This window comes from Bufo gargarizans, chromosome 3 (assembly GCF_014858855.1).
Source record: "Bufo gargarizans isolate SCDJY-AF-19 chromosome 3, ASM1485885v1, whole genome shotgun sequence".
NCBI classification, from domain to species: Eukaryota; Metazoa; Chordata; class Amphibia; order Anura; family Bufonidae; genus Bufo; species Bufo gargarizans.
In genome coordinates, this window is record NC_058082.1 from 115,893,708 (window position 1) to 115,921,670 (window position 27,963).

The 27,963-nt window shown below is 42.6% G+C and overlaps 1 protein-coding gene across 1 annotated transcript in view; it reads right to left on the reverse strand.

Annotated features, from left to right (window-relative positions):
* LRP1 (LDL receptor related protein 1) overlaps positions 1-27,963 on the reverse strand; it is a 275,009-nt gene that overhangs the window by 202,266 nt on the left and 44,780 nt on the right. Inside the window, exon 2 of the mRNA XM_044283959.1 lies at positions 14,285-14,407. Coding sequence (XP_044139894.1) covers positions 14,285-14,407 — 123 coding nt within the window. The remainder of the gene's footprint in view (positions 1-14,284; positions 14,408-27,963) is intronic.

The following is a 27,963-nucleotide window of genomic DNA, read 5'->3' on the forward strand; positions in this document are numbered from 1 at the left end:
AAAACAAGCAGTCATATGGCTATGTGAATGGGGAAAAAAAATTGTATGGCTCTGGGAACGCATAAGAGTAAAAAACAAAAACGGAAAACTGCTGTATCAGGAAAGGGTTCAAGACTGCCATGCATACGAGATCTGCCATATGCTATGTCACCTGCCCCCTCCCTCATAAACGTACATGCTTGATGAGTGGGTAGGAATGAAAATTTTCCTGGCAGAGGTTTATCTGTCTTGAATGAAAATGATGTCCCAAATGCCTGAAGCCTCCCCCATTCTCAACATCTACTATAATGTCTACCATCAGTGGACACTAGATGGAATGTGCATGGCCAGGTCATATGTACAAGTAAAACACATTTGAAATGTGTCAGTAAAGCCCTATTTGAAGCAATATTCAGAATTTGCACCCGGTCTGCTCTGCATCATGTCATCAACTGTACATTGTATCCAGAGCCGAAAACAAGAGGAATCTGTTAGGCAAAGAGGATCAAGACGGGTACAATTAACAATGCTGATCAGTGACCCTGTGCGCTTAAGTAAGGATTAAGAGACAAAAACGTCAACCTTGTACATGGACAAGGAATGACAATTCTCCTCCGGATGGAAATAAAGGTGCGAGGAGGAGGAGGCAGCGTGCGGGATTCCCAGCTGAACGGCAAAAGCTATTTAGCATAGTTTCCAGACAGCATCTTCCCATTCAGAGTCGCCCCACTCTCCCTCCTCCCTCTCGCCAGATAGGATGCCTCCACATGGAGACGGAGAGCTGGGTGAAGAGGGTCTACTCAGCATGACAGGTCAGGATGTGTCATGGAGCACCTGTCCCATCTCCTGCTCTGGATGGTCAATAGCCTCGTTCCTAACAAAAAGATACAATACAGGAAACCAAAAGTGGATTTCCATCTGGCCATGTAGTAGCATTGGATAACTACCCAATTTTGTCTACTGCCAGGCTCCCGATTTGGTCTATTATACTTATGGACATCTTTCTTCAAGGGGTTGTCCCAGATTTAAAGGAAATGTGTGACTAAAAATGTAATTTGCCAGTTAAAACCAGATACAACATATTCTCTATTTTCTGATTACAGATTTTTTTTATTCTATTTCTGAACATGATTATGGGGCGGCCATCTTGCCTGATCGTTTAAAAAGCATTAAGAAAATTCCTCTACGGCAGCCGCCCCATGGTTCATAGACACAATGGTCAGGAGGGGACCTCATTGACTTCTATGGGAGAGAGTCTTCCAGACATGCTCTGTGACCTGTGCAGAGGTCATTGTACAAGGAAAGAATAGATGAACTCTGACAATCGCCTATTGTAAATGGAGGATCCTGTCTTACACAGAAATGATATCCTTACAGGCAGGATTAGAATGACAGATAAGCCGATAACTGCAGCAAAGTGATCTCTACAGACTAAGAAATTGTGCCTAATATTAAACATAGTGACCAGTGCGAAACCTGCAGGATTTTATGATTTTTGTTTCAAATAGATATTGACATGGAAAATTTAAAATAACCATCAAAAATGTTTTAAAAAATATGTTAAACACAAAAAACATGATTTTAACTATAGGCCGCTTTCTGATGACACATTCCCTTTCGAGTCACAGAATAGGAGATACTGTAAGTATCGTATAGGTATGACCACTGGGACTCTGTTCTCTTGATCATTGATGGTCTCAGTGGTCAGTACCGCACTGATCAAACACAATCTCTACCCAGGGGATACGTTTAAATCTTGGGACAACCTCATTAAAGGGGTTATTCAGTTTATAAAAACATTTTCAAATACCCTATTAGAAAATTCAGACTTAATAGATGGGGGTTCTTCATTTAGAATACTTCTTTAATAGGCAGTGGAGAGAAGCTACAAAAAAGAATAAAAAAAAAGCCCAGGGTTTGCCAATCGTCCATAGCAGCCAAATCTGCACCAAATTCTGCAGACTGCAAAGTGTCCAAATCCACAAGGGTGCAACTGCACGTTATGTGATTGATGCAGCGGGCATACAAGATTTATTATTGGAAACTGCAAATTTTAGCATGCAATTCCACTGCAGAAAATCGGCAGCATTTAAGCCATGTGTATAACTGAGCTCAGAAAGAGCAGAGATTTTGTTTTCCCCAAAAACTATAAATCAAGCACTCTCATAAAACAGACATTGGGGCTCCCATAGGAATGAACAGAGAAACTGACTCCAGTCCACATACAAGATAAGATGCTGTGTCAGCTGGAGAGTGTTCACATGACACAGCTGAGGATCAGAACATAGTGGACAACTCACATCTGCACTTGAGGCTCTGTTTGGTGTCCCCGTCACAGATTCTGGCAAATAGAGCAGACCCCCAAAAAAAAAAAAAAAAAAAAAGCATGTAGGACTTTTTTTTTTACCGTATAAGACGCACTTTTCCCCCCTAAAGTGGAGGGGGGATGTCACTGCGTCTTATAGGGTGAATGCTAATGAGCTCTTCCAATGTAGAAGGGCTCATTAGTACAGGAAGACTGGGACATGGTGAATGCAGCGCTCCCCGGGCTCTGTACTCAGCGCTTTCTGGTCCTCGGCCGCTCGTTGTGCTATGGCTGCGCACAGCACGAGGGCGCTGTGTGACCTCATGCTGTGCGGATATGGTCACAGCACAGCTGATGGCAGGAAGAAGAGGAGAAACCGTTGGAGGTTAGGAGTGGCAGTGTCTGGAGCAGGAGAGGTAAGTGGATTTTTTTTAGTTTATGTGATTTGAGTCTGGGGGCTGATCTGATGTCTGAACAGGGGGGGTGTCTTATTTATATTGGGGCTCTGATTAGAGGTCATTCACATTGGGGTCTGAGCTGAGGTCTGATTGGGGGTCATTTACATTGGGGTCTGAGCTGAGGTCTGATTGGGGGTCATTTACATTGGGGTCTGAGCTGAGGTCTGATTGGGGGTCATTTACATTGGGGTCTGAGCTGAGGTCTGATTGGGGGTCATTCACATTGGGGTTTTATTTACATTGGGGGTTGGATCTGAGGTCTGATTGAGGGTCTTATTAACATTGGGGTGTGACTGGGGCTGTGAGCTGAGGTCTTATTAACATTGGGGGTCTCATTGCTATACCGCACTGAGGTCTAAAAAAAAAAAAAAAAAATTATTATTGTCCTTTAAAACCTAGTCTTATGGGCAAGTGCCTAGCACAGATGTGAAGGTGACCTAAAAAGATCACCTTCACATCTTTCTAATGGGCCAGATTGTGCCAGGAAACCACTTTACTTTATTCTAGCTCTCCTTCCTCAGATTTATTTTTATTTTATTTACCTCATTAACAGTTTTCTCTTACCCCCCATGCTTGAATCCCACTTCCTGGTTTGTAATGTGACTATTGTCCCATCTCCTGACATCAGCAGGACATGTGACCCTAACCACGCCCACTGCCCTTACCAATGACGCTTCCCAAGTCCTACATTCCAAGGCTCCAATGCAGGAATGTAACCTACAGCAACGGACAAAGGAAAATTATTTGCCACAGGTTGCAATGGTAGGTGAATAACTTTAGAATAAGGTGCTTTTGATAAATGGCGGTATTTGGGGAAAGTGATATAACAGCGATATCTGTTGGGGGGGGGATAAATTTATATTAGTTGCACAACCCCTTTAATTTCACCAAGTGTTATTAGTGCATTATTGGATGTCTTTACGTCCTGGACACAGGCCCCTTTTCACAGATGCTCTACAGTTGACTCAAAGAAGTCTGATCTTCAGATGGATAGTGACATCATCAGCCCTCCCCAAAAATCTCACTTCCATGTTCCTTTCCTCCCATCTTCCTTTTGCAGCTACCTGAAGCAGTACCCTAGATCTGACCACCAGCCATTAATCCTTTTCCTTCTAAAGATAACCTTCAATTTCACTGTAGCCTAAGACGATTTCTTGGACCAGACTGCAGTGCCACCAGTTTGGCCACTAGATGTCAGCACATATAAAAAGTGCTATAGGTGCCTATTTTTTAGTGGATAGCCACAACTAAATAATGCTAATCTATATACAATATATACGCCATATAGACCAATCAAAATAATTTGGCACAGCTTAACCTTGTCACGTGATTTCTATAAGCTGTATAATGGCCTCTGGTCTCTCCATATGGAAACATTGGGGTGCTGAACCAAGGGGAGTACGGCGTTGAATTTGCAATTAATGCATATTGAAAAATATCATAATTTTATAGCAAAGATTTTATAGCATTTATCTAGAAATACTGATAAGCACCTTCTATTCCAGTGAACGGGGCTATAAAATATATGGAACTGGTTTCAAATCCTCATACTTCCATGCACCCATTTTCTGCATTTGCCACGGTCTCTAAAGGCTGCACTGTTTTTGCCTCGTGAAAACTATTCTAGGGACGTGTTTCACAATATACAGGAAAAGCTAAAAATCCATAGCCAGCAGATATACTGCAGCCCTTGGTTACGTCACAGAAGAGCAGAAACGAGAACTTTATAGAAGTGCATTATCATCTCTGCCATACGCAGTCTTATCCAGCACACCCAGAATGAAGAGTCGTGTCTACACATGTTTGCATACATAATGGTTTGCTATTTAAACTCTTAACCAGAGAACAGGGATTTTTTTCACATTTACACAAGTAATAAAAAGGACTGGTACAGAGGGACACACTCCGTCAGGCCCTGCCAAGCACTTTCTTTACACAGAGTGGGTGTCACTGTTGACACAGTAATCTGGTGTGCAGCAGGTCAAAAGGTAACCTTTCCCCTCTCTACTAATAAACTGCCCAAATGGAGACCACAGGAATAGTGACCGGCATCTGGGACATAATGGTTTTCTGACTTCCACCCCAGGTCTCTGTGGCGGACACAGATCACTATACTAGACACCTATGGCCCATATATAACACTGTGCGGGGGGGGGGGGGGACCAGATGTCCGTATTATGTGGAATAGTCATTCCTCTCCCCAGGAAGAGTCCATTGGCCCTAGTAGTGTCCTCCCTATACCATATACAGCAATTAGATATTCACATTATCTTTGACTGAAATGGCACAAAGTTATGATTAGAGGCCGGAGTTCTAGTGAATTAATGACAGGTCTGCTGTACTGCTGGAGCACACTACTGGAAGTAGCAGAACATATACACATCTGGTCTTTGCAGTACCTCCAGCTACTTTATATCATAGCGGTAGAAGGTGTAGTAACTAAGGCCTCATGCAGACAACTGTGTCCATCACGGTCCACAAAACACAGATCCGCAAAATACAGACACCTTCCGCATGCAATACATATTTTTTATTCCAATTACTATAAAATATATATTTTTTTTTTAAATGCAGATGGGATACAATACGCGGTCATGTGCATAAGGCCTAAGGGGGCATTCACACAACCATATGTATTAATGCGTTCCACAAAAAAAATGATCTGCAAAATACAGAGAACATCCCTGTGACGTCCGCGTTGCATCCATTTTTTTGGGTGGATCCATTGACTTTAATGGTCCATGGTCCGCATTTGGGCCAAGAATAGGACATGTTCTATCCTTCGCAGAATGGACATACAGATGTGGAAAGCACATGGACAACTTTTACACAAATCATTTATGGGGGAAAAAAATTATGTTTTTGTGTCACCATTTTGTAAAAGCCATATTTTTTTTTCTAGCAATGTGTGAGGGTAAAGGTGAAAGATTTATTGGTACCATTAAGTACATACAACTATTTTAGCACTTGATATTATGATTTTTGGGATGAGACGTGAAAAAAAAAAAACCTGTTTTTTTTTTGTTTGTTTTTTTTTTTTACATTGTTCACCTGACAGGATGAATTATGTGATATTTTCATACAGCTGGTCGTTACAGATGCAGTGACAAAAAAATAAAATTTGACATATTAGATGGCTCTGAAAATATCACATGTTCTATCCCATCAGGTGAGCATCGGGAAAAATATGGCTTTCAGAAAATGCTGACATTTTTGTTTAAAAAATATATTATTGTGTAAGGTTAAAAAATAAAAATAAAATTACATATTGGTTACCTTTGACACAAGAATTATTATTATTTTTTTTTTTTTAAGAAAAATGTCACTATTTTCTGAAAGCCATATTTTTCACCTGATGGGAAAGATCATGTCATATTTTCACAGAGCCAGTCGGTACAGATGTAACCATACCTAATACAGTATGTCTATTTTTATGTTTTCAGTTTTAGATGGCTTGATGAGGGCTAAGGGGCGTTTCTTTTTTACTTGAAATGTATTTTTAGTTTTTCTAAAACATTTTATTTTTGTCCCACTAGAGGACTAAAACTTTTGAGGGTCAGATCCCTTCGACAGTGCATCACAATGAATAGTGTATTGTAAAGCATTGTGACTATCTGTCTTAGGCCTTGTGCACATGAACACTGTTTTGGTCCGCATCCGAGCCGCAGTTTTTGCGGCTTGGATGAGGAACCCATTCATTTCAATGGGGCCGCAAAAGATGCGGACAGCACTTTGCTACTGATAATACAACCATCTGCATTCGTTATGAGCGGATCCGATTGTATTATCTTTAAAATTGCCAAGACGGATTAGTCGTTAACTCCATTGAAAGTCAATGGGGGACGGATCAGTTTTCTATTCTGGCAGAGAGAAAACGGATCTGTCCCCCTGACTTGTATTGGGGGGTAATGCTGGATCCGTCTTGCTCCGCATCCCAGGACGGAAAGCAAAATACAACATGTTGTGGTATGCTCTCCGGTCTGGGAACGCAACCAAACGGGAAGGAAAACATTTTGGTGCACTGTTCAGTTCAGTATTGTCACCACTGACAATGAATGGGGACAAAACTGAAGCGTTTCTTTCCGGTATTGAACCGCTATGATGGAACTCAATAACGGAAAACTTAAACGCTAGTGTGAACGTAGCCTAATAGATTTAGGTACAATGTGTCACGTATTGAGATTTACTTGCTTACAATACTTCTCTGTTGTAAAGTCCTTCATGTGATGTAGGAAACACTTCCTGAAGAAGATTAGACCTCACGCTCAAAGACTTGCCACCTTAATGCCCACCATAAATGCAAGGTTTACAGCTAGCACTCAAAGTGACCTTTGCTCTAGTTACCTCTATAATAAGACATACATTTTCTTCATATAGTTTAGATTAATCCGTCGCGGTATACATTCCTGTTTCTACAATGCTGTGGTCATTTAGGGAAACCTATTTTCCCCGACAGGCTCCAACATGCCCCCCTGTCACACGGCAGAGACTAAACAGCTGGGTGTAGAGCGCGCAACAGATTTTCCTTCTCCTTCACTTATTCCCCAACTGTGTCCGTCCAGCAGAATAGTTTGTGCTCATTCTGACAAGCGCATTGACTTTTGACCCCCTGACAAAGAATGCTTAGTAAATACTCATTTGCTATAATCACTGATCTTAAAGGGGGTCGTCTCACTTCAGCAAATAGCATTTATCATGTAAAGAAAGTGAATACAAGACACTTACTAATGTATTGTGATTCTCCATGTTGTCTCCTGTGCCGGCTTCATTCATTTTTAAATAGACCTTAACTGGGTATTACAATTAGTACTTGCCCATCCCTGCTAATGAACTGTGTACCGCTCGTCTTCACCTCTCACAAAATACATGAGAGCAGACAAAAAGACAAGCATTTCTGTGTCGAGATGTTTGGGGGCACCACAATATACCATCACGGGTCTGCATGTGCCACGTAGGCGGCCAGTTGCGCACCCCTGCTTTAAGCCATGCTCTATAACAAGTCAGATTTACTAAATGGACAAGTGTAACAGTCATAGTATTTCTAAAATCAGTTCACCTTTTTGGGACAAACTTCGATACTTTATTTCCATGGGAGTCAGATTTTTTTATTTTTTTATTTTACTAATTTATTTATTTTTAAGAATGAACAGAAAACAAGTTAAACTTTTTACAATGACTCCTTTGATACTATGTATATCTCGCTAAAGGTCTCTACTTTTCCATGATAGTTCTGGAGGATTTGGGGCTGCATGTGGTGCTCAGACAGATGTGGGAAAATAAGTTATTGCATAAATTACACATAGGAACTCCAGCCTCTTGAGGTACACTGGATAGAAGGCGGCCATCAGACCCTGGGTAAGCAGATGTGAACCTGTCAGGATGTAGAAGAGCCGGCGTCTGTGTTTACCAGGGGGGCTATTTATTTGTCCTACAAATTGTCTGTAATCCTTTAGAATAGCCCAGGGCAGGAAGCAAATGCTTCTCCGTTTCAAAGCTTGCATTCACACAAACAGATAAAGATCAGACTGAGCACGTTCATTTACATAGAATTTTCCAAAACACAGATGAACAATTGGTGGTTTGAAAACTTCATTCCAAGTGTTTGATGGTCATTTGCATCACTGTATATATGTTAGGAAAGGTTCACATCTGCAGCACATAATCCAGTAAGTTCTGGCAGAGGATAAACCAGATACGGTGAGCTCCGGCAGACCGTTACTCTGCTGGAAAAGCCTGCCAAATTTCTAACGCCGACGTGAACGTACCCATAGTTATGTGTGGTTTATAATCTCTCTGCAGGACCAGACTACCAGTTTGTGTCGGAGATGAGAACCTAGCCTTACTGTTCCTGACATTCTCAAGAGAGAAAAAATATAGAAAGCAAAAAAAAACAAAAAAAAAAACAAGGAAGTGTGTGAGAGAGAAAGAGAGTGAGAAAGTATGCGAGAGAAAGATAGAGTGAGCAAAAGTGAGAGAATGAGAGAAAATGAGTCAGTGAGAGTGACAGAAAGACAGAGTGAGCATAAATGAAAGACAGTGAGTGACTGAACTCCTCTCCTGCCCCTTCCTCACCACTCTACATACTTGTAGTGGAAACTGATCTCAAAGACCCTGAAGAGCAGAGTGCAGTATATACTATAGACAAGTGCCCGGCTGCAGTGGTCACCTGGATATACAAGCACCCCACTGCTGCAGCCAGGCAAAGATATGACCGGATGTAGGTAGCGCTTGAAGAGCTGTGGGCCCAACTGGCGAGTAGGGGTGATGTTATTACAGTCCCTGGGTGCACGTACACCAGCTGTGTCCTACTGACTGTTTGATACAACTGAGAGGTGCATACCAAGCCTTTGGGCACAGTTTAAAAGCTCTGGACAGAACAGGCTACACGCTACCTTTTTCTATACTGCGCTGGGAGACAACTGGCGCCAAAGCTGATCTACCAGATGCCAGACATTATCTCAGAAAACTATGGGATAAGTTCTGGTATTAGTTTCCCTCTGATGGTCGTATATATGGGAACACACCCACAGACAAGAAACTGTATTCCAATAAATATATTTTATGTTCTAACTAAACAGCCTGATTATTATTTATGAAGGAGTCCGAGCTGAAGTCAGATGTGGAGAGATAGAGAAGCTGGAAGTCAGGTTACCGACTCCACTGCCGTGATACCGCGTGTGGTGTAGCAGGCACGGCCTGTCATAATACTTGATAAAGTATGTCTTCTGACAGGCTGCCCTGAATCCACTCCTACATTGCTGTAAATTCATTTCCAACAAGCTGAAAATGGAAGGTTATTTTTAATCATCCAAAACCGCAACATGGCAACCGAAATCTACCTCCGCAGGGCATGGTAATGGTTTTTTCAAATAAAAGTTATTCTTTGTATAGTAAAACCTTCCATAACTTCATGTATCATTTCCTCACAACAGTCACAGTCTTTACTTACAGTCATTCAATAAGAAATGTTATTGTTCACGTCCAATAGGATTTTTCTTTTAGTGCCAGGCACTAAAGGGGAGGACGCAAAAGGGAATCATTACTGTTTGGTGTGCACAAGGGGCAATAGAATGGGCACATTGGGCATAATTACTTTCTTGGGGGAACATGGGTGGGCATTTTTACAGTGTAGAGGGCATAAAGGAGGTCATTACTATTGTGTTCGTGCATTAATATTCCGTAGGGGCACAAAAGGGGCATTATTGGTGTATGGGAGAGTAAAGGGGCACCAACATTGACGAAACACAATATGGTGTGCTACCTATTTTTCTCTGTCACACTATTGCTTTCAGGGCTGCCATCTCCGTGGCACTATTATTGGGAGGTAAACGTAGTTCTGACATTATATCGGAAGTACTGTAATTGGTTGCACTATGCCAACAAGAAGTCGCAATAGGAGCAAACAGGGCAGCCATTGGTAAAAGTTCAGATGGTGATGGAAAAGGGAGGAGCCAAAGTTGTTTCGGCAGCAAACTCAGCAGACAAAAGTCGTGGATGGAAGAAGTCTTTATGGCGGTCTGGGTTGGTTGGATGAAAAAAAAAAGGAAAGGTAAAGAACTGCAGACCTCATCTGTTCTATATGTAGTCTACTCAATTATATAGTCTGCAGAGCACCTGTGAAGAACTACCGTGCATTCAGAAAGTTTTCAGACCCTTTCACTTTTTTCCACATTTTCTTATGTTTTAGCCTTTTGTGCTTAAAATCAAGTTTTCCCCAATCTTATCTGCACTTACTACCCAATAATGATAAAGTAAACACCAAATTTTTAGACATTTTTGCAAACTGGAAAAGCGAAAAATTTTGCATGGAATAAGTATTCAGACCCTTTGCTATGACACTTGAAATTAAGCTCTGCAGGCCTTACATTTTTATTGATTATCTTTAAGATGTTTCTACACTTTGGAGTCCACCTGTGGTAAATTCAGTTGATTGGAAATGATTGTGAAAGACGAAGCCCTGTCTATATAAGGTCTCAAAGCTGAGAATGGAAAGAACTGCTGTAGAGCTTAGAGACAGAACATGTAGAGGCACATGTCTGGAGAAGGGTATAAACATGTTCTACTGCACTGACAGTTCCCAGGAGCACAGTGGCATCCATAATTATTAAATGGAAGAAGTTGGGCCACCCCACCAAACTAAGTAATTGGGGGGAGAAGGACCTTGGTAAGAGATGTAACCAAAAACTCAGTGATCACTCTGGCCCTGTGTGCAAATGGGAGAAAATTTCAGAAGGTCGAACCTCACTGCAGCACTACACCAATCTGCTTTGTGGCAGAGTAGCCAAAAAGAAGCCTCGCCTCAGTAAAAGACACATGAAATCCCACCTGATGAAGCACAGTGTCTGGAGGAAACTAGGCACTGCCCCCAGCCCAATACCATCCCTACCGTGAAGCACGGTGGTGTGGGGTCTTTTTCAGAGGCTGGGACAGGGTAACTGATCAGGGTTGAGGGAAAGGCGAACGGAGCAAAGTGTATCCAAGCTAAAATTGAATCCGATAACACATGATACAGTGTTATCTCATGACAAAAGCCAATGAAACCCACTGAAAAAGTCAACTAACCTTTTCTTGCCATATGTTTATTTAACAACATTTGTACAAAGATATTCTTAATGAGAACCTGACCCAGAGTGCTCTGGACCTCATACTGTGCAGAAGGTTTCCCCTCCAACAAGACAATGACCCTAATCACACAGCCAAGACAACAAGGACAACTTAAACCCAATTGAACATCTCTGGAGAGACCTGACAATGGCATCCACCGACGTTCCCCATCCAACCTGAAAGAGCTCGAGAGTAGGGTTGGGCGATATAATGGTGTTAACAATATACTGCAGTATTAAGAAACGGCGATACCACTGTTTCTTAATTACCGTGGTATTTTAGTGACGTCATAGGAGCTGACCCCTTCTAAAACATCCGCATCCGGCTGCCTGCGCACATTGCCTGCCAGTTCTCACTGCAGCTGCCCCCTCCTCGCTCCTACTTTACCAGGACTCTGCCCACCGACTAAAAAAGTAGGGGTCAGTGGGGGGAAAATATGCGGACTAGGGTACTAGTAAACTCCAGTACTAGGGTACTAATGAATAAGCATGTCTCCTAGGTAATACCATCTCCTATCCTATCTTACCCTCTGTTGGCAGGCTCATCGTTTTTTCAGCACCCTGACCCCCCACCCCCGTATACAGTGTACATAGATGGGTATGTACTAGACCCAAGGGGAATATACACATCGAGTCCCAGCAGTATAAGCCCCATACAGTAATGTCTCCTTGTTGGCCCCATACAGAAGCAACAAGAAGAGACTACTGTATAGTGTATGTGGGCAGCAAGGAAACATTATAATGTATGGGTGCCACAAAGATATTATATAGTATGGGGGAGGGCTAAAACTTGTAGCCCCCATACAGCATATCTCCTTGTGGCCCCCAGCGTTTTACTTCTAAATAGCTCTTGATCGTGATATATCTCGTTATCGCGATAAATTTCTTAAGATCGTTATCGTGGATTATTTTATTTTATTTTTTTATATCGCCCAACCCTACTTGAGAGGATCTGCCTGGAACAATGGCAGAAGATCCCCAAATCCAGGTGTGCAAACCTTATGGTATACTCAGGAAGACTGGAGGCTGTAATCTCTATCCAAAAAATGCTACTAAATTTTATTTTATTATGCCATCCCCCTACTGGAGTGAGTTTGCAAACTTTTTAACAGTTTTAAAAAACATGGATCGAAAAATGTGGAGTGAACCTAATTAAAATATCTCCTCATGTTCTCTTTCCCACCTACTTTAAAAAAAAAAAAATGAATTTGTTTTTATTTTAGCACATACCAAAATGTGAAAAAAGTGAAAGAGTCTGAAGACTTTCTGAATGAATTGTATCTACTTCTATATGGTCCCTGTATGGTGGTAATAACAATACGGTAGTATTATCCAAAGGCTAGGTGGTAGTATTATGTCCAGAAGCATGATGAATAAAAGTGCACTGTGGCGGGGACACAAGAGGTGTATAAGCAGGGCTGCCGCCTGTTTGTTTGTTGTCTCGTATTTATTTCTGACATAACATGCAGTTCCCGGTCTGCATGCCAGCCTACATGTAGCACACTGCGGCTTTGTGCTCTGCACGCAGTCACAGGCTATGGCCCTCCGATTACTCGTCCCAAACATCAGCAAACATGAATGAGACACTGTGAAATGGGGCTTGCGAGGACTGAGGACTTAGTAAATGCTGCCTGTCTTTTAGGGTGGGTACAGCCACCAATTACTAAGCACACAGACAGTCTTAATGATGTCCTTTCTTCTTACAGAAGGGTGGGACTGAAGTGCATCTTATAATGAATGATCCCATACTCTTGCAGCTTACTATACCTACCTCACAGCAGCACCTTCTACAACACACTAGCAGAGTCCAGCCCTGAAATCTCGTCCCAGGCTAAAAATATTGCCAGTAATTTTAGTCAACATATTCAACTTATATTACTTAAAGGAACTCTGTAAGCAACTTTCGCCAAGCTGGGGAGAGCATTACAAACAGCTCTTGAGGAGTTTTTCTCATTAGGAGTAGTGTGAATATGAAGTTTTATTCTACCTGCTCGCTCATGTTGAGCTGCTTCAAAGCTCCTCCCCTCTGTTGTCAATAGTTGCTGTATTGGTCTCCTGGTTGGATGCTACAGCACTGGGGAGGGGCTGTGAAGCCGCTCAATACAGAGAGCCCAACCTTAATTTGGCAGAATAAAATGTCATACTCATTCCTCCTCCTCTTACCATATAGGATGTGACCCTACACACTCTTACACTGCCTAGCCATACATGGGGAATAGAAACACCCAGTTTTCGATTTATTCAAATATTTCCAAGAGAATTAATTTATAAGGTTTAAAGGCAACACTAAGAGTTCGTACTAATAGTAAAATGGTAATGGTGAAACAGATAAAAGGAGAACGGAGATGTCCATTTGGGACATATTTCGTAGGCAAAAATCCACTATCCATCGAGGACTAATGATCTACATTCATAATTTGCTGAATATTCAGCTGCAGTATACATGGGGATTTCCAACAGCACTGAAACTGAATAAAGTAATAATAGGCAGAAATATTAAAAAATAAAAATAATAATACTAAATTAATTTTGCAATTCAAGGTTAAAAAAAAAAAAAAAAAAAAAAAAAAAAAAAGAAGACCTCATTCTCCCCAGTGTATGATGATCTCATTATTTCAATACATGGACTCTGCTTACAGGGGACATTTACAAACCCCACAGTCAGCAGGGGATGCAATAAAACAACAAAATAAGTATTATTCACTGCTGCCCCAATGCTCTAGCGCTGTCGCTCTGCTAAGAGCTACAACTTGCTGCTTATTTGAAAAGAAGACAAAAACTCCAGTACAAAAAAAAAAAAAAAACGTCCCCCCAATTGACCTTCAGCTAACATCTGGACCAGGAGTTTTTACTGCAAAAATGCACCAAAAAGCACGTGTGCACCCATACTTTTTTCATCACTTCACCTGCCCGAATACGTTTATCACATTAGGACTTACATATCTCAGGAGCTTCATCAGATCCATCAGGACAATCCTTCTCGCCATCACACCGCCAACCTTTTGATATGCACGTTACCTGGTCCTTGCAGGCAAAATGTTTAGGGCTACAGGTTTTTGGAGCTGAAAGACAAATAAATGCTAGATGTTACCATCTATGAGAAAGAAGGGAAAAGGATGAGACATTACAACGTTAGCACCAGTAAAGCTGGCTGCACAATATTGATATTTCACAGTCACGTTGATCCGCTGGTCATTGATGATGGTGATGTGGGTATAAAACTACAGAAACGTACGACTGTACAATCTTACGTCACATTCTTCCACGGGCATCTTCAGGTGAAGTTTATTCATAACCCAAAAAGGTGTCAAAAGTGTTCAGCTAATTCTCTATAAATTTACATTTGCCTTTAGGGCAATTTGATATTACTAGTGTATTGGCAGCTTAAACAATCTTTACCATAATCTTTGATTTTAGCCCAAAATTTGTGTCCTTCACTCAAAACAAAATCATGTACACTGCAACACATTCACGCCATTTCCATAATTTACGTAGTACACAAGTTGCAGTACATAGAATAGGTCATCAATATCAGATGGCTGGGGGGTTCCAACTCCTGGCACCCACCTACCATCTGTGTTCATGTGAGCACTGCAGCCTCTAATACCTACCTGCATGGCATCTACATCGTAACAGCATGCAGGGCAATCACAGCTCTGTTCCATTCACGTGAAATGTAATTACCCCGCATTGTAGGATCAATAGCGAATGTGATCAGATAAGGCTCCGTTAGGGTCTTCCACAACAGATTAGTTAATAAATATGGAATAAAACACTGAACTATGCTGCACTATTTTGTCTGATAAAACACTAGACTCCTGAATGGAAACCCCACGAACCCCATTATAGTCAATGGGACTTGGCCAAGTGACGGATCCAGCTCATCTGTAAATTTTCAATGATCTGATCCTCTAACGGAGCAGAAGAATGAAAACCACGCTGGTAATGGTATGGACTTATTGTACATCACATAAACCATCAGAACTTGCCCCTACTAGACCAGGCTGTAGCTGAATGATGAGCACTACAATTACCAGGCTAACTGGGACTCTATAATCACTGGTATCAACTACCATACTAAAAACTGAACACCAGTGCTGCCTACCACATTTTTGTCTGACTAGTCTTAAAACACAGTATACTGCACAGGGGTTTCCATTACCAACAACTACATTTCTGCTAAAATACAATATGCAGGAAGGAAAATATTACGAGGCAAGAATTATTGTGTCCATCGATAAGAATAATAACTATCATTATGAACTACCACCACCCCCAACAAAAAACTAGCCGTTTAGTGCACAGAGGGTGGGACCCAACCATTCTGTGCACCCTTGTGCCTCCTGCTTCCTCTACCAGACTGTCCCTTTCCTTCTTGCTTGACAGGGCCAGGCAATATGACTATGCAGGAACCTCTCTGCTGATCAAGGAGGAGGCTGGCAGAGGAAGCAGGGTGCACAGAGTCCTGCCCTCAGAGCGTTTAACTACTCGTTAAAGGTACTTCTCCAAAAGTGCTAGAGTACTCTGGCACTTCTGGAGAGGACACTTTGACAGACTTCAAAGGCTCCTTTAGAGAACTTATTGTAACTTCTGGATGAGTTTTTACACCATGAAATAACTGGAAGGTAATGTTTATCAGCAGTGAAAGACAAATTTTCTGGAAAATCCATTTGAAGTTGCAGGGTCTCTACCTTTCTGCTTTCAACCACCCATTTCAGTGGTCACCAGAGGTGTCTAAATAAGGAATTCGGTAGGATAGAGGTGAGCTTTCAGAACTAAGTAGTTTCTTATATTCACTTTTGGCTTGTTAAAATTTAGTAATTTTTTTCGCCGTTTAGCCTATTATGACTTTGGGTCCTACTGAAAGATCTGACACAAATACGGACATTTAAGAATATACTTTAAAGGGACAACTTCATGCTGGCATAACCAACAGTACTATGATACAGCATCAGATTCCCTCATCATATAAGAGCTAAGTTTTATTCTGAGCAGCATCATCTAGATAACTGGTACCCTGCTTTGTACTGATGAGGAACAAGAACCCCCAAAACGGCTCTCTACAGGTAGCTTGATTTTCCTTTTGATGGGGTCTCTACTTTGGGCGACATGAGCTAATCTGCATACTTTTTTTTCTCCCCATAACCATCGACTCTCTTCAATGAGAAACAGTGCCCCCTGTGAGGTACGCTGCCGCCTCTTCAGAGTAAAGGGGCCTGGCACAGGAAGGAGTGTCCGCTGGACAACTCCCGTCCGGCTTGATTGATACGTCTCTCTCCACGTTCAGAGCGAAGCTAATAGAGAGAGCAGTCTTTACGTAAGCCTATTTTCTCTGCCACACGGCACAGTACGGCACAATTATTTGTAATGACGGAGCCTGCTGCCGTTTCAAGCTGCAATCTGATGACAGCTTCCCTTCAAAAATGTTGTAAAAATCCCACATAAGATTAATCGTCAAAATACAAAACCTACAGTACAGACGTTTGTAGAAGAACGTAAAGGAAAAGCCATTTACATTCAGGAAACCATAGCCTTGCATGTCCCAGACTTCCTATACTTCTAAGTGGTTTTTCTATGATCTCGGCTGTTAAAGAAATTCCAGCCTTATCAATAGCATACTGTAGAACATTCATTGCCCGGTGATAAATGACGGCGAGGCTGAACTGCTCCATGAATGGGGCCTACAACACGTGACCCTTCTTCCACTGGGAGCTTCTGGGTTGTTTTCTTGCACTATCGGTGAAAGATTATAAGTTCATAAATGGGGCTATTGACTAAAAGTGGTGGCACAGACTACAGTGGCCTTTTCAATCAACAGTATAGGAAGCTTCTAGAGGGGAAGGTGCTGGTAGGGGGTGCCGATAGATACATAGAGAACTCATAGCTACAAGTGCCTGATCTGTCTACATACAACAGCAGATGTTGCCTGAGCAGTAGAAGATATCCAGGGCATGAAGAAGGCTCAGCAGGGGTTTAATGATCCGAATTATACCCGAGGGCACACTGCATAAAATTTAGAAAATCTGACCACTGAGGAATCACAGACGCCATAAAATGAGGTTTTTTTGCAAGCAGCAGTTTATATCTTTGTTCTAGTACCCTTGTCCTGGACTGACACTAGTGACCTAAAAACGGGCTCACATGTTCATTCAGGATTACTTTTTTCATGAACGCTCATATGGATTTTGACAGCGGCTGCTTTTTGCCTGTGCCAGCTCTGTATGAAATATTGCTTCTTCAATACATTTTTATAGAAAAGAACAGTGCCACGTGTAACACTATCTGCATGGGCTTTTAGGGGCTTCGTTTATGCTGTCCCCATCAGGCAGTGCGAATGTCAGGGCTCACAGTGTTTGGGTGGAATCACAAGCTGCATCATCAACTGGCGATAGTTAATAAGCAGAAAATCTGCCCGTGGAAAAAAAATGCTACACGCACAGCCCTGGGCCTCTGCACCAACCATCAGGACCTCCAGTATTAGGCTACTTTCACACTAGCGTTCAGAGCGGATCCGTTCTGAACGGATCCGCTCATATAATGCAGACGGTGGCTCTGTTCAGAACGGATCCGTCTGCATTATATTGTATAAAATTTTCTAAGTGTGAAAGTAGCCTGAGCGGATCCGTCCAGACTTTTACATTGAAAGTCAATGGTGGACGGATCCGTTTAAGATTGAGCCATATTGTGTCATCTTCAAACGGATCCGTCCCCATTAACTTACATTGTAAGTCTGGATGGATCCGCACGCCTCCGCACGGCCAGGCGGACACCCGAACGCTGCAAGCAGCGTTCAGGTGTCCGCCTGCTGAGCGGAGCGGAGGCTGAACGCCGCCAGACTGATGCATTCTGAGCGGATCCGCGTCCACTCAGAATGCATTAGGGCTGGACGGAAGCGTTCGGGGCCGCTTGTGAGCCCCTTCAAACGGAGCTCACAAGCGGACAGCCGAACGCAAGTGTGAAAGTAGCCTTAGAAAAACCATGTTGTCCTGGATTAGAAGAACATGGCTGCTTTCTTCCAAAAGCAGCAACATGCCTGTACATAAAGTTTACAGCATTTCGGCAAAAATAAAAACTGCAAAAAAGTGCATAAGAAGGTAGAGCAAAAAAATATATTTAGAAAAACTTAGCAATTTTTATTCATAAACAGTGGCACGCCCACACTAAGTGTGGTATTACAGTACTTTACTGAGGCTGAACAGCAAAGCCAGACACAGCTCAAGGGCAGGTCTCAAGAAAAACAGCAGGCAAGTCTTTCTAATCCTATAAAACACCTTTAGGACCAAAAAGTTCTCCATCCTCAGTAGGCCATCAATATTGAACTGGCAGAGGGTTGGACAATCCGCCAATCAGTTGATTTGAGGAAGCTCCATGGTTGGAATTTAGCACTGGAACTACACATTGTGTAATGGACAGAGCTGGTTACTGCAGTGCTGCTCCCACTGAAGTGAAGTGAATAGTAAAATCCCGGACAGCCCCTTTAAGTGGTCAGCATGGATTACAGTTTTGCATGTTTTGGCCTCAATAATACCCTATAATGGAAAACAATGTGTCACATCTGTAGCAAGAAGTGAGTTACACGTTTGGGTGTGATCCAGTGACATGGTAACATGGATGTGCACAGAGGAGCAGAAGACTGCGATCCTGACACAGCCAAGTGACCTTCACACACCATTATCATATAAGACACTTTCCCTATAGGAGTGCATCCACAGTCATATCATAGCCCTTCTCTAAAATGACCGGACGCATCACAGGTCACAGACCGTATCACAATGATCATTTATGGATGCAACAGACTTCTGAATGATGGTGGCTAAGCTCTCCTCTTATTACTGCATTTAAAATGTTGGGTGTGTCCATGCTCACCTATGTATAACATAAAACCTAGGGCGTAAATATTAATTTACCACGATTCTATCAAGCCCTGATAGATTAGAGTAGTTGATGGACTTTCCTCCAAGATATGTGTATTGTGAAGTGAAATGAGAAAAATATATAAATAAAACTATTGTTTAGAAATAGAAAACAGAAAATTGGCATATGCGTATGCATTAACCCCCTTTATTAGGAAGCCCATAAAAAGCTCTGGTGCAACCAATTACCTTCAGAAGTCACATAATTAGTGAAATGATGTCAACCTGTGTTTAATCTAAGTGTCACATGATCTGTCATTAAATATACACGCCACGAAGACCAAGGAACTCTCCAAACAAGTAAGGGACAATGTTGTTGAGAAGTACAAGTCAGGGTTAGGTTATAAAAAAATAATAATAATAATAATAATAATAATAATAATAATATTATCCAAATCTTTGATGGTCCCTAGGAGCACCATCAAATCTATCATAACGAAATGGAAAGAACATGGTACAACAGCAAACCTGCCAAGAGATCGCCGCCCACCAAAACTCACGGACCGGGCAAGGAGGTCATTAATCCAAGAGGCAGCACAGAGACCTAAAGGTAACCCTGGAGGGGCTGCAGAGTTCCACAGCAGAGACTGGAGTATCTGTACATAAGAAGACAATAAGCCGTACGCTCCATAGAGTTGGGCTTTATGGCAGAGTGGCCAGAAGAAAGCCATTACTTTCTGCTAAAAACAAAAAGGCACGTTGCGAGTTTGCAAAAAAGCATGTGGGAGACTCCCAAAATGTATGGAGAAAGGTGCTCTGGTCTGATGAGACTAAAATTTTACTTTTCGGCCATCAAAGAAAACGCTATGTCTGGCGCAAACCCAAAACATCACATCACGCAAAGAACACTATCCCCACAGTGAAACATGCTGGTGGCAGCATCATGCTGTGGGGATGTTTTTCAGCAGCTGGGACTGGGAAACTGGTCAGAGTTGAGGGAAAGATAGACTGTGCTAAATACAGGGATATTCTTGAGCAAAACCTGTACCACTTTGTGCGTGATTTGAGGCTAGGACGGAGGTTCACCTTCCAGCAGGACAATGACCCCAAACACACTGCTAAAGCAACACTTGAGTGTTTTAAGGGAAAACATGTAAATGTGTTGGAATAGGCCTAGTCAAAGCCCAGATCTCAATCCAATAGAAAATTTGTGGTCAGACTTAAAGATTGCTGTTCACAAGCACAAACCATCCAACCTGAAGGAACTGAAGCAGTTTTACAAGGAGGAATGGGCAAAAATCCCAGTGGTAAGATGTGGCAAGCTCATAGAGACTTATCCAAAGCGACTTGGAGCTGTGATTGCCACAAAAGGTGGCTCTACAAAGTATTAACTTGGGGGGTGAATAGATATGCACATTTACTTTTTCAGTTATTTTGTCCTATTTGTTGTTTGCTTCACAATAAAAAAAATACACACCATCTTCAAAAGTTATGGGCATGTTCTGTAAATTAAATGATGCAAATCCTCAAACAATCCATGTTGATTCCAGGTTATGAGGCATCAAAATAAGAAAAAAGTCAAGGGGGGGGGGGGGGGGAATACTTTTGAAAGGCAATGTAGATTAGATACTAAATAGAAAGAAGGGCATCTGCCTACTAACTATAGAGATGGTTAAACAGTCTGACAGTGGTTTTGTAGATCACGGCTGGAATTAAGGACGCAGACGTGAACCCAGCCTAATATGCACCAGTCTTGATGGTAGACTCTGGAGGCCAAGATGAAATGCTGCTGCTATTTGAATATATAGGACATCCCTTCACATGCAGTACCTTTTCATTAGTCAGATTTCTGCTCTTTGCCCACAAGCTGTTGTGCTCATGGCTCCGTCACAATCATGGTGAAACAAGAAGTTGGCTGACAAGGCTGCAGGATTTCCCGGTGATTTATGCCGGTTTTATTTTTCTGCAGTTTTAAACCCTCTACACTTAAAAAGTTATGATCTAGATGGCTTGTGTATTCACAAATAACAGCTTTCCCAAGAGATTTCTACACAATTCATTTTGTGGCTTTTCTAAATATTATTGAAGGTTTCATAAAATTAAATGTCTTAGCATAAACGCTGGCAGGCCCGCTTCTCTTCTCGCTTTCCTTTCCAGATCCTCTCGGACTTGTTTAGCCTGCACTTCAGGCAAGCAGAAGTAATACTCTGAGCACCAGAAATGCTGACTGTGAGAAGATGACCGCCGAGGTCACAGCATTAACCTGACTGTAATGATGCCGCACTGCATTAATGATGTGGGTCAAGGAGGTGAGAAATAGAAAAACTACGGTAAGATTCAGTAATAGTCAAAAAATGTATACAACTCGAGATAAAGAGCAAAGGTGAAGATCAGCTTCAAGTGGCAGGAAAACAAAAGTTGCTCAAGGGATGTGCAGTAAAATACAGTATGTTAGTAACTTGTCCCATCATGCTTGGGGTGGCCAATGTGTCAAGCACCACTTGATGAGTTGAGTGTCTAATCTGCCCACAAATTAAGCCCTTGAAACCCTGGATGTTCTCAGAAAATAATCACATAAAACAGTCATCAGTTATCTGACATTTCTTTCATAGGTCTACATGGGAGCTCATTGAATCAGGGCTTCTCAACTTAAGTGGACCCCAAGTAGAGAGATTCCTCAAGTCTTAATATTACAACTGTTCCAGGATGACCATTGTAAGTTGAAAATATCGTAACTTGGGACTTGATAACTATATAAAACTAGTCAAACACCCAAACTGTCAAGTCTCAAAATAAGAACAGATCATACAAGTCCCTACTTATCAAGGTCAGAATGCCCTGCTGCAAGCTGTAAAATCACTTTCTACGTGGAGGATGGGAGCTTGTTCTGGATCCAGTACAATGAATACATGGTACCAGAAAAGTTAAATACAGCCACCTCCCAGGTCCCCTAAGCACCTGGGACAAGCAAAGAGCAGGGCAAGACATGTAGCATTGAGTTGGACTGTAGAGAGGCACTACAAGAGAGTCAACCTGCGCATGCACTTCAGTAATACAGGCTTTTAACCAGCAAGATGTCCATGCAGATTTGCTGACCTTTCAAGTGGGGGTCTCTTCTGTTCATATGGACATACCTTAATCAAGGTCTACAAGGCACTATATCCAGGTGTTTTTGGTAGTCCCATGGCCTGAATTAAGCAGCACTGTACATGCTTGACTGCTGATCTGTTCAAACATGGAAAGCAGGACCCCAGAGAGAGAGTCAATCCCACAACAATCTAAGACCTCATGCACACGATCATATGTATTTTGCGGTCCGCAAAAAACGGATCCACCAAAAATACAGATGACATCCGCGTGCATTCCGCATTTTGCAGAACAGCTGGTCCTTAATAGAACAGTCCTGTCCTTGTCTGTAATGAGGATAATAATAGGACATGTCCTATTTTTTTTGCGGAACGGAAATGAAATGTACACGAAATGTACACGGAACAGACACGGAATTAAAATACGTTTGTGTAGGAGGCCTAAGAAGGATGATGGCCTATCTAAAGGACAGACAACCCCCTTTAAAGAAAATACTTTAAGAGACTTGCATTTTCATCACCTGTGAAGAAGTGGGTTGTATGGGGGTTTCTGTGGTCACACTCCCACTGAACAGACATTTATGGACTAAACATAAAGGTGCTTTCCCCTTGACTTGTCTAGGGGTGGAGTGTAATCCTGCAGCTCTGCTCCATCCATCAAATGCAGATTTAAAAAGACAGAATTATATTTCTTTAGTAAATCATATAGGCCTCACAAATCAAGTGTTTCAAGTTAATATTTGCATAGAAAAATAACCATGTTAGAGGTTAAATCGTCCTTTGGCTCAGTTCTTCCTAGAATTGATGAGTCCACACAAAATTCTGGATTTGGAAGGCTCCAAAGCCAAAAGCAACATTTTGGTATTTTATGAAATTTAGCAATCAAGCAGAATACTAAACAAAGCAAACAGCATAACCACACACACACGGCAATGAACTTCTGTCTTCTTTTTGCAGTATGTTTATACATGTCCACGGACGGATCATTCAATGGATCCTGATAACTCATACCGGACCAATGCCAAAGAGCTTTAGTTTTGCCATTACTTTTTTGGTTTAAAGGTTTGCCTTGAATAAAGGTGACGACCAGTATTTTAATCAATTTCTGTAAGAGCAGAAAAAAAATAAATAAATAACCATTACACATCCCTCGCCACTCCCGTACGGCCATCTTGGTAGTCCTGCTGGTCCTCTGGATAGGTCATCAATATCTGATCAGTGAGGTTCAACATCCAGCACTCCCACAAATCAGCTGTTTGAAGAGACTGCGGCCTACTCACAGTTTACCTAGCACAGCACAGTACCAGGGCTGAAACAATTACTCGATCGAGTAATTCGTCCCAAAAAAAATCCTTGATGCAAATTTTTTGCATCGAGGATTCATTTGTGTCATGTGACCACGGAGCGGGAGTGAAGGGCTTGCTATTACTTACCTCTCTGTGGTCACCCGCCAGCCCGTACCGCGCTGCACTGGATAGTGCACGTAAGCGCGCAGTATGACCCAACGCTGTGTGACGTCAGGATCCCTACAGGAAAGGTAAGTATTTTATTTCACTGGTGCTGGGGACATGGCACTGAAGGGGGACAGCCGACAATGGATGGCATGGAGGGGCAGATGGGAGCGAGGGACATGGAGGGGCTGATCTGATGGCACTGGGGGAGTGGGGGACATGGCAATGGATGGCATGGAGAGGCTGCTGGCACTGGGGGAGTAGAGCTGAAGGCACTGGGGCAACGGAGAGCTGAAGGCACTGGGGCAACGGAGCTGATGGCACTGGGGCTGATCGCACGGGGGGGGGGAAGGGTGTTGGGAGCTGATGCCAGGGGGTCTGATGAGTTTTTATAAAGGAAAACAGTAAATTTTTTTATATTAGATTACTCGATTAATTGTAAAAAATAATCGATAGGATACTCTATTACTGAAATAAGTTTACTGCAGCCCTACACAGTACATTGTATGGCAGCTCCGCTTGCTACTGCAGCTCAGCTCCATTCAATCGAATGGGACTGGGATGCAAATGAGCTATGTGACCGATGAACATGAAGTCACTGGCCTAGCAAAAGAACAGAGTGCTGCAGTCTCTTCAAGCAGCTGATTGGTGGGGGTGTCAGGAGTCAGACCCCCACCTATCAGATATTGACCACCTTTCCTAAGGATAGGTCATCTATATCAGTCTCCTGAAAAACCTCTTTAAGTGCTTTGTTGTTTTTTTTGGGCGTATCATTTTTGCAACAGTTTTCTCTCTGTCACAGCTAGATACAGCTGGTGGCCGTTGAAAGATGGAACTGAGCATGTGCGACCACCTCAGCAACGTTACTGAGCTGGACAGAGAAATAAAGAAAAGAACAAACAGCAGGCGACACTACACAAATACATTTTACCAAATAACTCAGTAGTAAATTTTTAATTACATGCAATTACAGAAGTATTCAGATCCAGGTGTTGGTTTGAAAAATGTATTTTTCATAGGAAAACCCCCTTTAATACCAATAGATAATGGATGGAAAATGATGATGTCAATTTGCACTCAACTTTTAATCATTTGACATCGGTCGCAAACTTAAAACACACACTCTGCAAAAAGTGTGACCCTAGCATCAATCATCAGTGAAACCTCATTCACTACATCCAACTCTAATATGCTATATGGCCATTGTGTGAGCTGGATAACTAGGTTACCCGCCCTTGTGCAGAATGACTGACAGTTCCAGAACAAGACCTCCAATCTAGCCATGGAGCAGTAGAAAGCAGGCCTCTTGCAACCCTTGAACGCCATTATCCTCTCTACTCGCTGGCAGGAGCTGCAGAGCAGACGTGACCAAAATGATAGACCTTTGTTTAACATTTCGGTCACACGCTCCGTGCTTCAAGCCCATTTGTGATGGCTGGGGAGAAACAGGAGATGTTTAACAAAGCACAGAGGAGCAATGAGTCTCTCTTCTTCAGGAGGAACAGAATAACAAATGCGAAGAGAGGCGAGCTTGAAGAAGAAAACGAGAACTTGGCAGGTCCTCAAAAATCCCTTCACCCCCTGCCTAGCTGGAAATGGTTTGTTTTCATCTGCTAAATTATATTCAGTGTAGGGGCAAATCTGCTTTCATCTTCCTCGTGACTGAAATAGGTCTGTCTTGAATAACATATGGAGAAGGCCAGCATCCCTGTAATGGGCTGGACTTGTCTCTGCAGAAATCCCAGATCGATGACACGGAGGTCTATTATTCTGTAATCACCCATGAAATGCTATTGTTAGAAAAGCTGAGTATGTGGAGAAGACGTCGAGGACATGGTGGCAATAACAGAGCGGCCATTACGTAGCTGATGGCTCTCAATGTAAGCCATAGACTATTAGAAACGTACATGACATCGCAGTTTCCCATACAATGAAAGCATCGTAAATTCCAGACAAACTGCCGGGCCAGATGTCATTCGGAGAAAGCCATCTTTAAACATGTAGTGACATGGAGGGCGACAATTATGAACAAATCCTTCATGATGGGAACCTGAAGAGGTGCCTGTTCTCACTGAAGAGAGCTTCTTTCCAAAAAGCTATAATGTCCTAACCACCAAGAGTCAGGTGCCACAGAGCTTGTAATGGATTAAGAGCAATCACTTCTACAGATATGTGTAAGATCCTCAACCGTCTCGCACTCCGGTGTGACCAAAAAGGGTCCTCGTGGAGCTGCGGGACAGGTTACGCGTGTCTCCATTGATACACCAGCTCCGACCCCTTTGTGAACCGACGCAGGGATGCGCTCACATGTGCGCCGGAGGGGAAGACCACATGGCTTTCGGGGACAGCTTGGCTGGGCTAGTGGCAGTACGCTACGGACGAGCTAGTCTCCGGTGCCTATTGCGGTTTCTATTCCGGTGTCCATGTTGACGCGTTTGCGCACGCTCCCAGTGCCTGTCGTGCATCCGCATTTACGTTTAAAAATGGGTTCGCAAAGGGGATACACGTACGCGCTTCTTATGCGCTTTGCCGACCATCAAAGTGAATAGCACCTGGCTGCAAGTTCAAAGCAGATTAGGGAGCCAGCATTGGTCTAATTGACTAATGACCAACCAAAGCCTTGTACACAGGTGTAGGGCAGGATTATGACCTATGGGGAGTGGACACTTGGCGCCCTAGGATTTGCTAGCAGGCACATAAAAGGTGGCTTCCCAGGTCGGTCAGTGCCCACTGTTATCTTCCCTCATCCAGGTGCAGGTCAGTACTGCTAGCTACTGACTGAAGATTGCTGGGACTCCGTCCGTTCCAGTGGGACCCAGGACCCGGGACTTTCTGTGACGCATCCGTTTACCTGGCAAGTTGCACAGAGACTTATGCTCGGATCGGGACTACTCTGACTTGTATTACAATATGAAAGGGGTTATCCCATGACTGATGTTAAAAAAAAAAAATGAAAATCAGACATCATACAGTACATGACAAAAAGGTAAAGATTTAAACTGAGCATGTTCGACCAGCTCAGCGAGACAGACAAAAAAAAAAATAAGGAAAAGAAGAAACTGCAAGTGGCGCTATACAGATATATTTTATTGATTAATTCAGTGGCTATACACATTTTTTAATTACAAAAGTATTCAGTGCTGGCTTAAAACACATGATCCGCACTCTGACGCTCCAGAGCATGGACTGTATGGGTTTCGGCAGCCAATGAGGCCGAGCTGCAACTAGGCCATTTGACCAATGGACATTGACATCACTGGCTTGGGAAGAGTCTGAGGCACTCACGGAGCGCTCTGCCTCAAACAGCTGATCAGCAGGGATTCCCCCACAGATCTGATATTGATGACTTGATAGGTCATGAATATCTTTTCCTGGACAACCCCTTTAACAGGACAAAACATTTTCTAGAGTGTTCCTTTAAAGGATTGATTACAAGCTAACTATTTCTTCTTGCATACAGCACCTTGTACGGGTAAAGAGTCTTATAGGCCATGTAATGCCCCTCCGGTAAAAAGGTATGCAGATTATCTCTCTTTCCAAAAAGAAAAAGAAAGCTGTGCCTCGAATGCCTCCAGATGTACGGCAGTTATCCTATAGGTTAGTTGTGGCTCCTAAGTGGAACGTGACCCCGAATACTACATGATGTTATCTACTCGGGCCTCACAGCACATTCTCACCTTTGAACATCACTTTATAGGTTAGATATAGCCGGACTTTGGAAGCTTTAGATGTTAGATCGTTCCTGAAGCCCAATAGATTACAATTGCACATTTCTGGGCACATTGGCTGCTGAGATCCCATGATGTACAAGGCCCAGACAAATGCATTTTACATACATAGAAGGTTAAGTGAATTTATTTAAAAATGACATAATCTTGCACTGATCCAACGTTACGGTCTATATTAGGCCACATTCAGACATGGCAATGAAAATCTGCAGCAACATACTGTTGTTCCATGCCAGTGAAAGGGGTTATTTAAAAAAATAAAATAAAAAATACATAAAATGTTGCAGAATGTTTTTGGGGTCTTCATGTTGTGCCCGCAGGGTGGCAGTGTACCACGCGCCTGACCACAGTACAGCGGTTTACAGAGAACTGCCACAGGTTTTATGTGCTCACCTGCACTTGCAACAAAATTTACTGAAAACCAGTTGAACACTGATTTTGCTGTGTGATTCAACTAAATACCGCTGCGTGTCCACAACATGGAAGCCTCGTCCTATCAT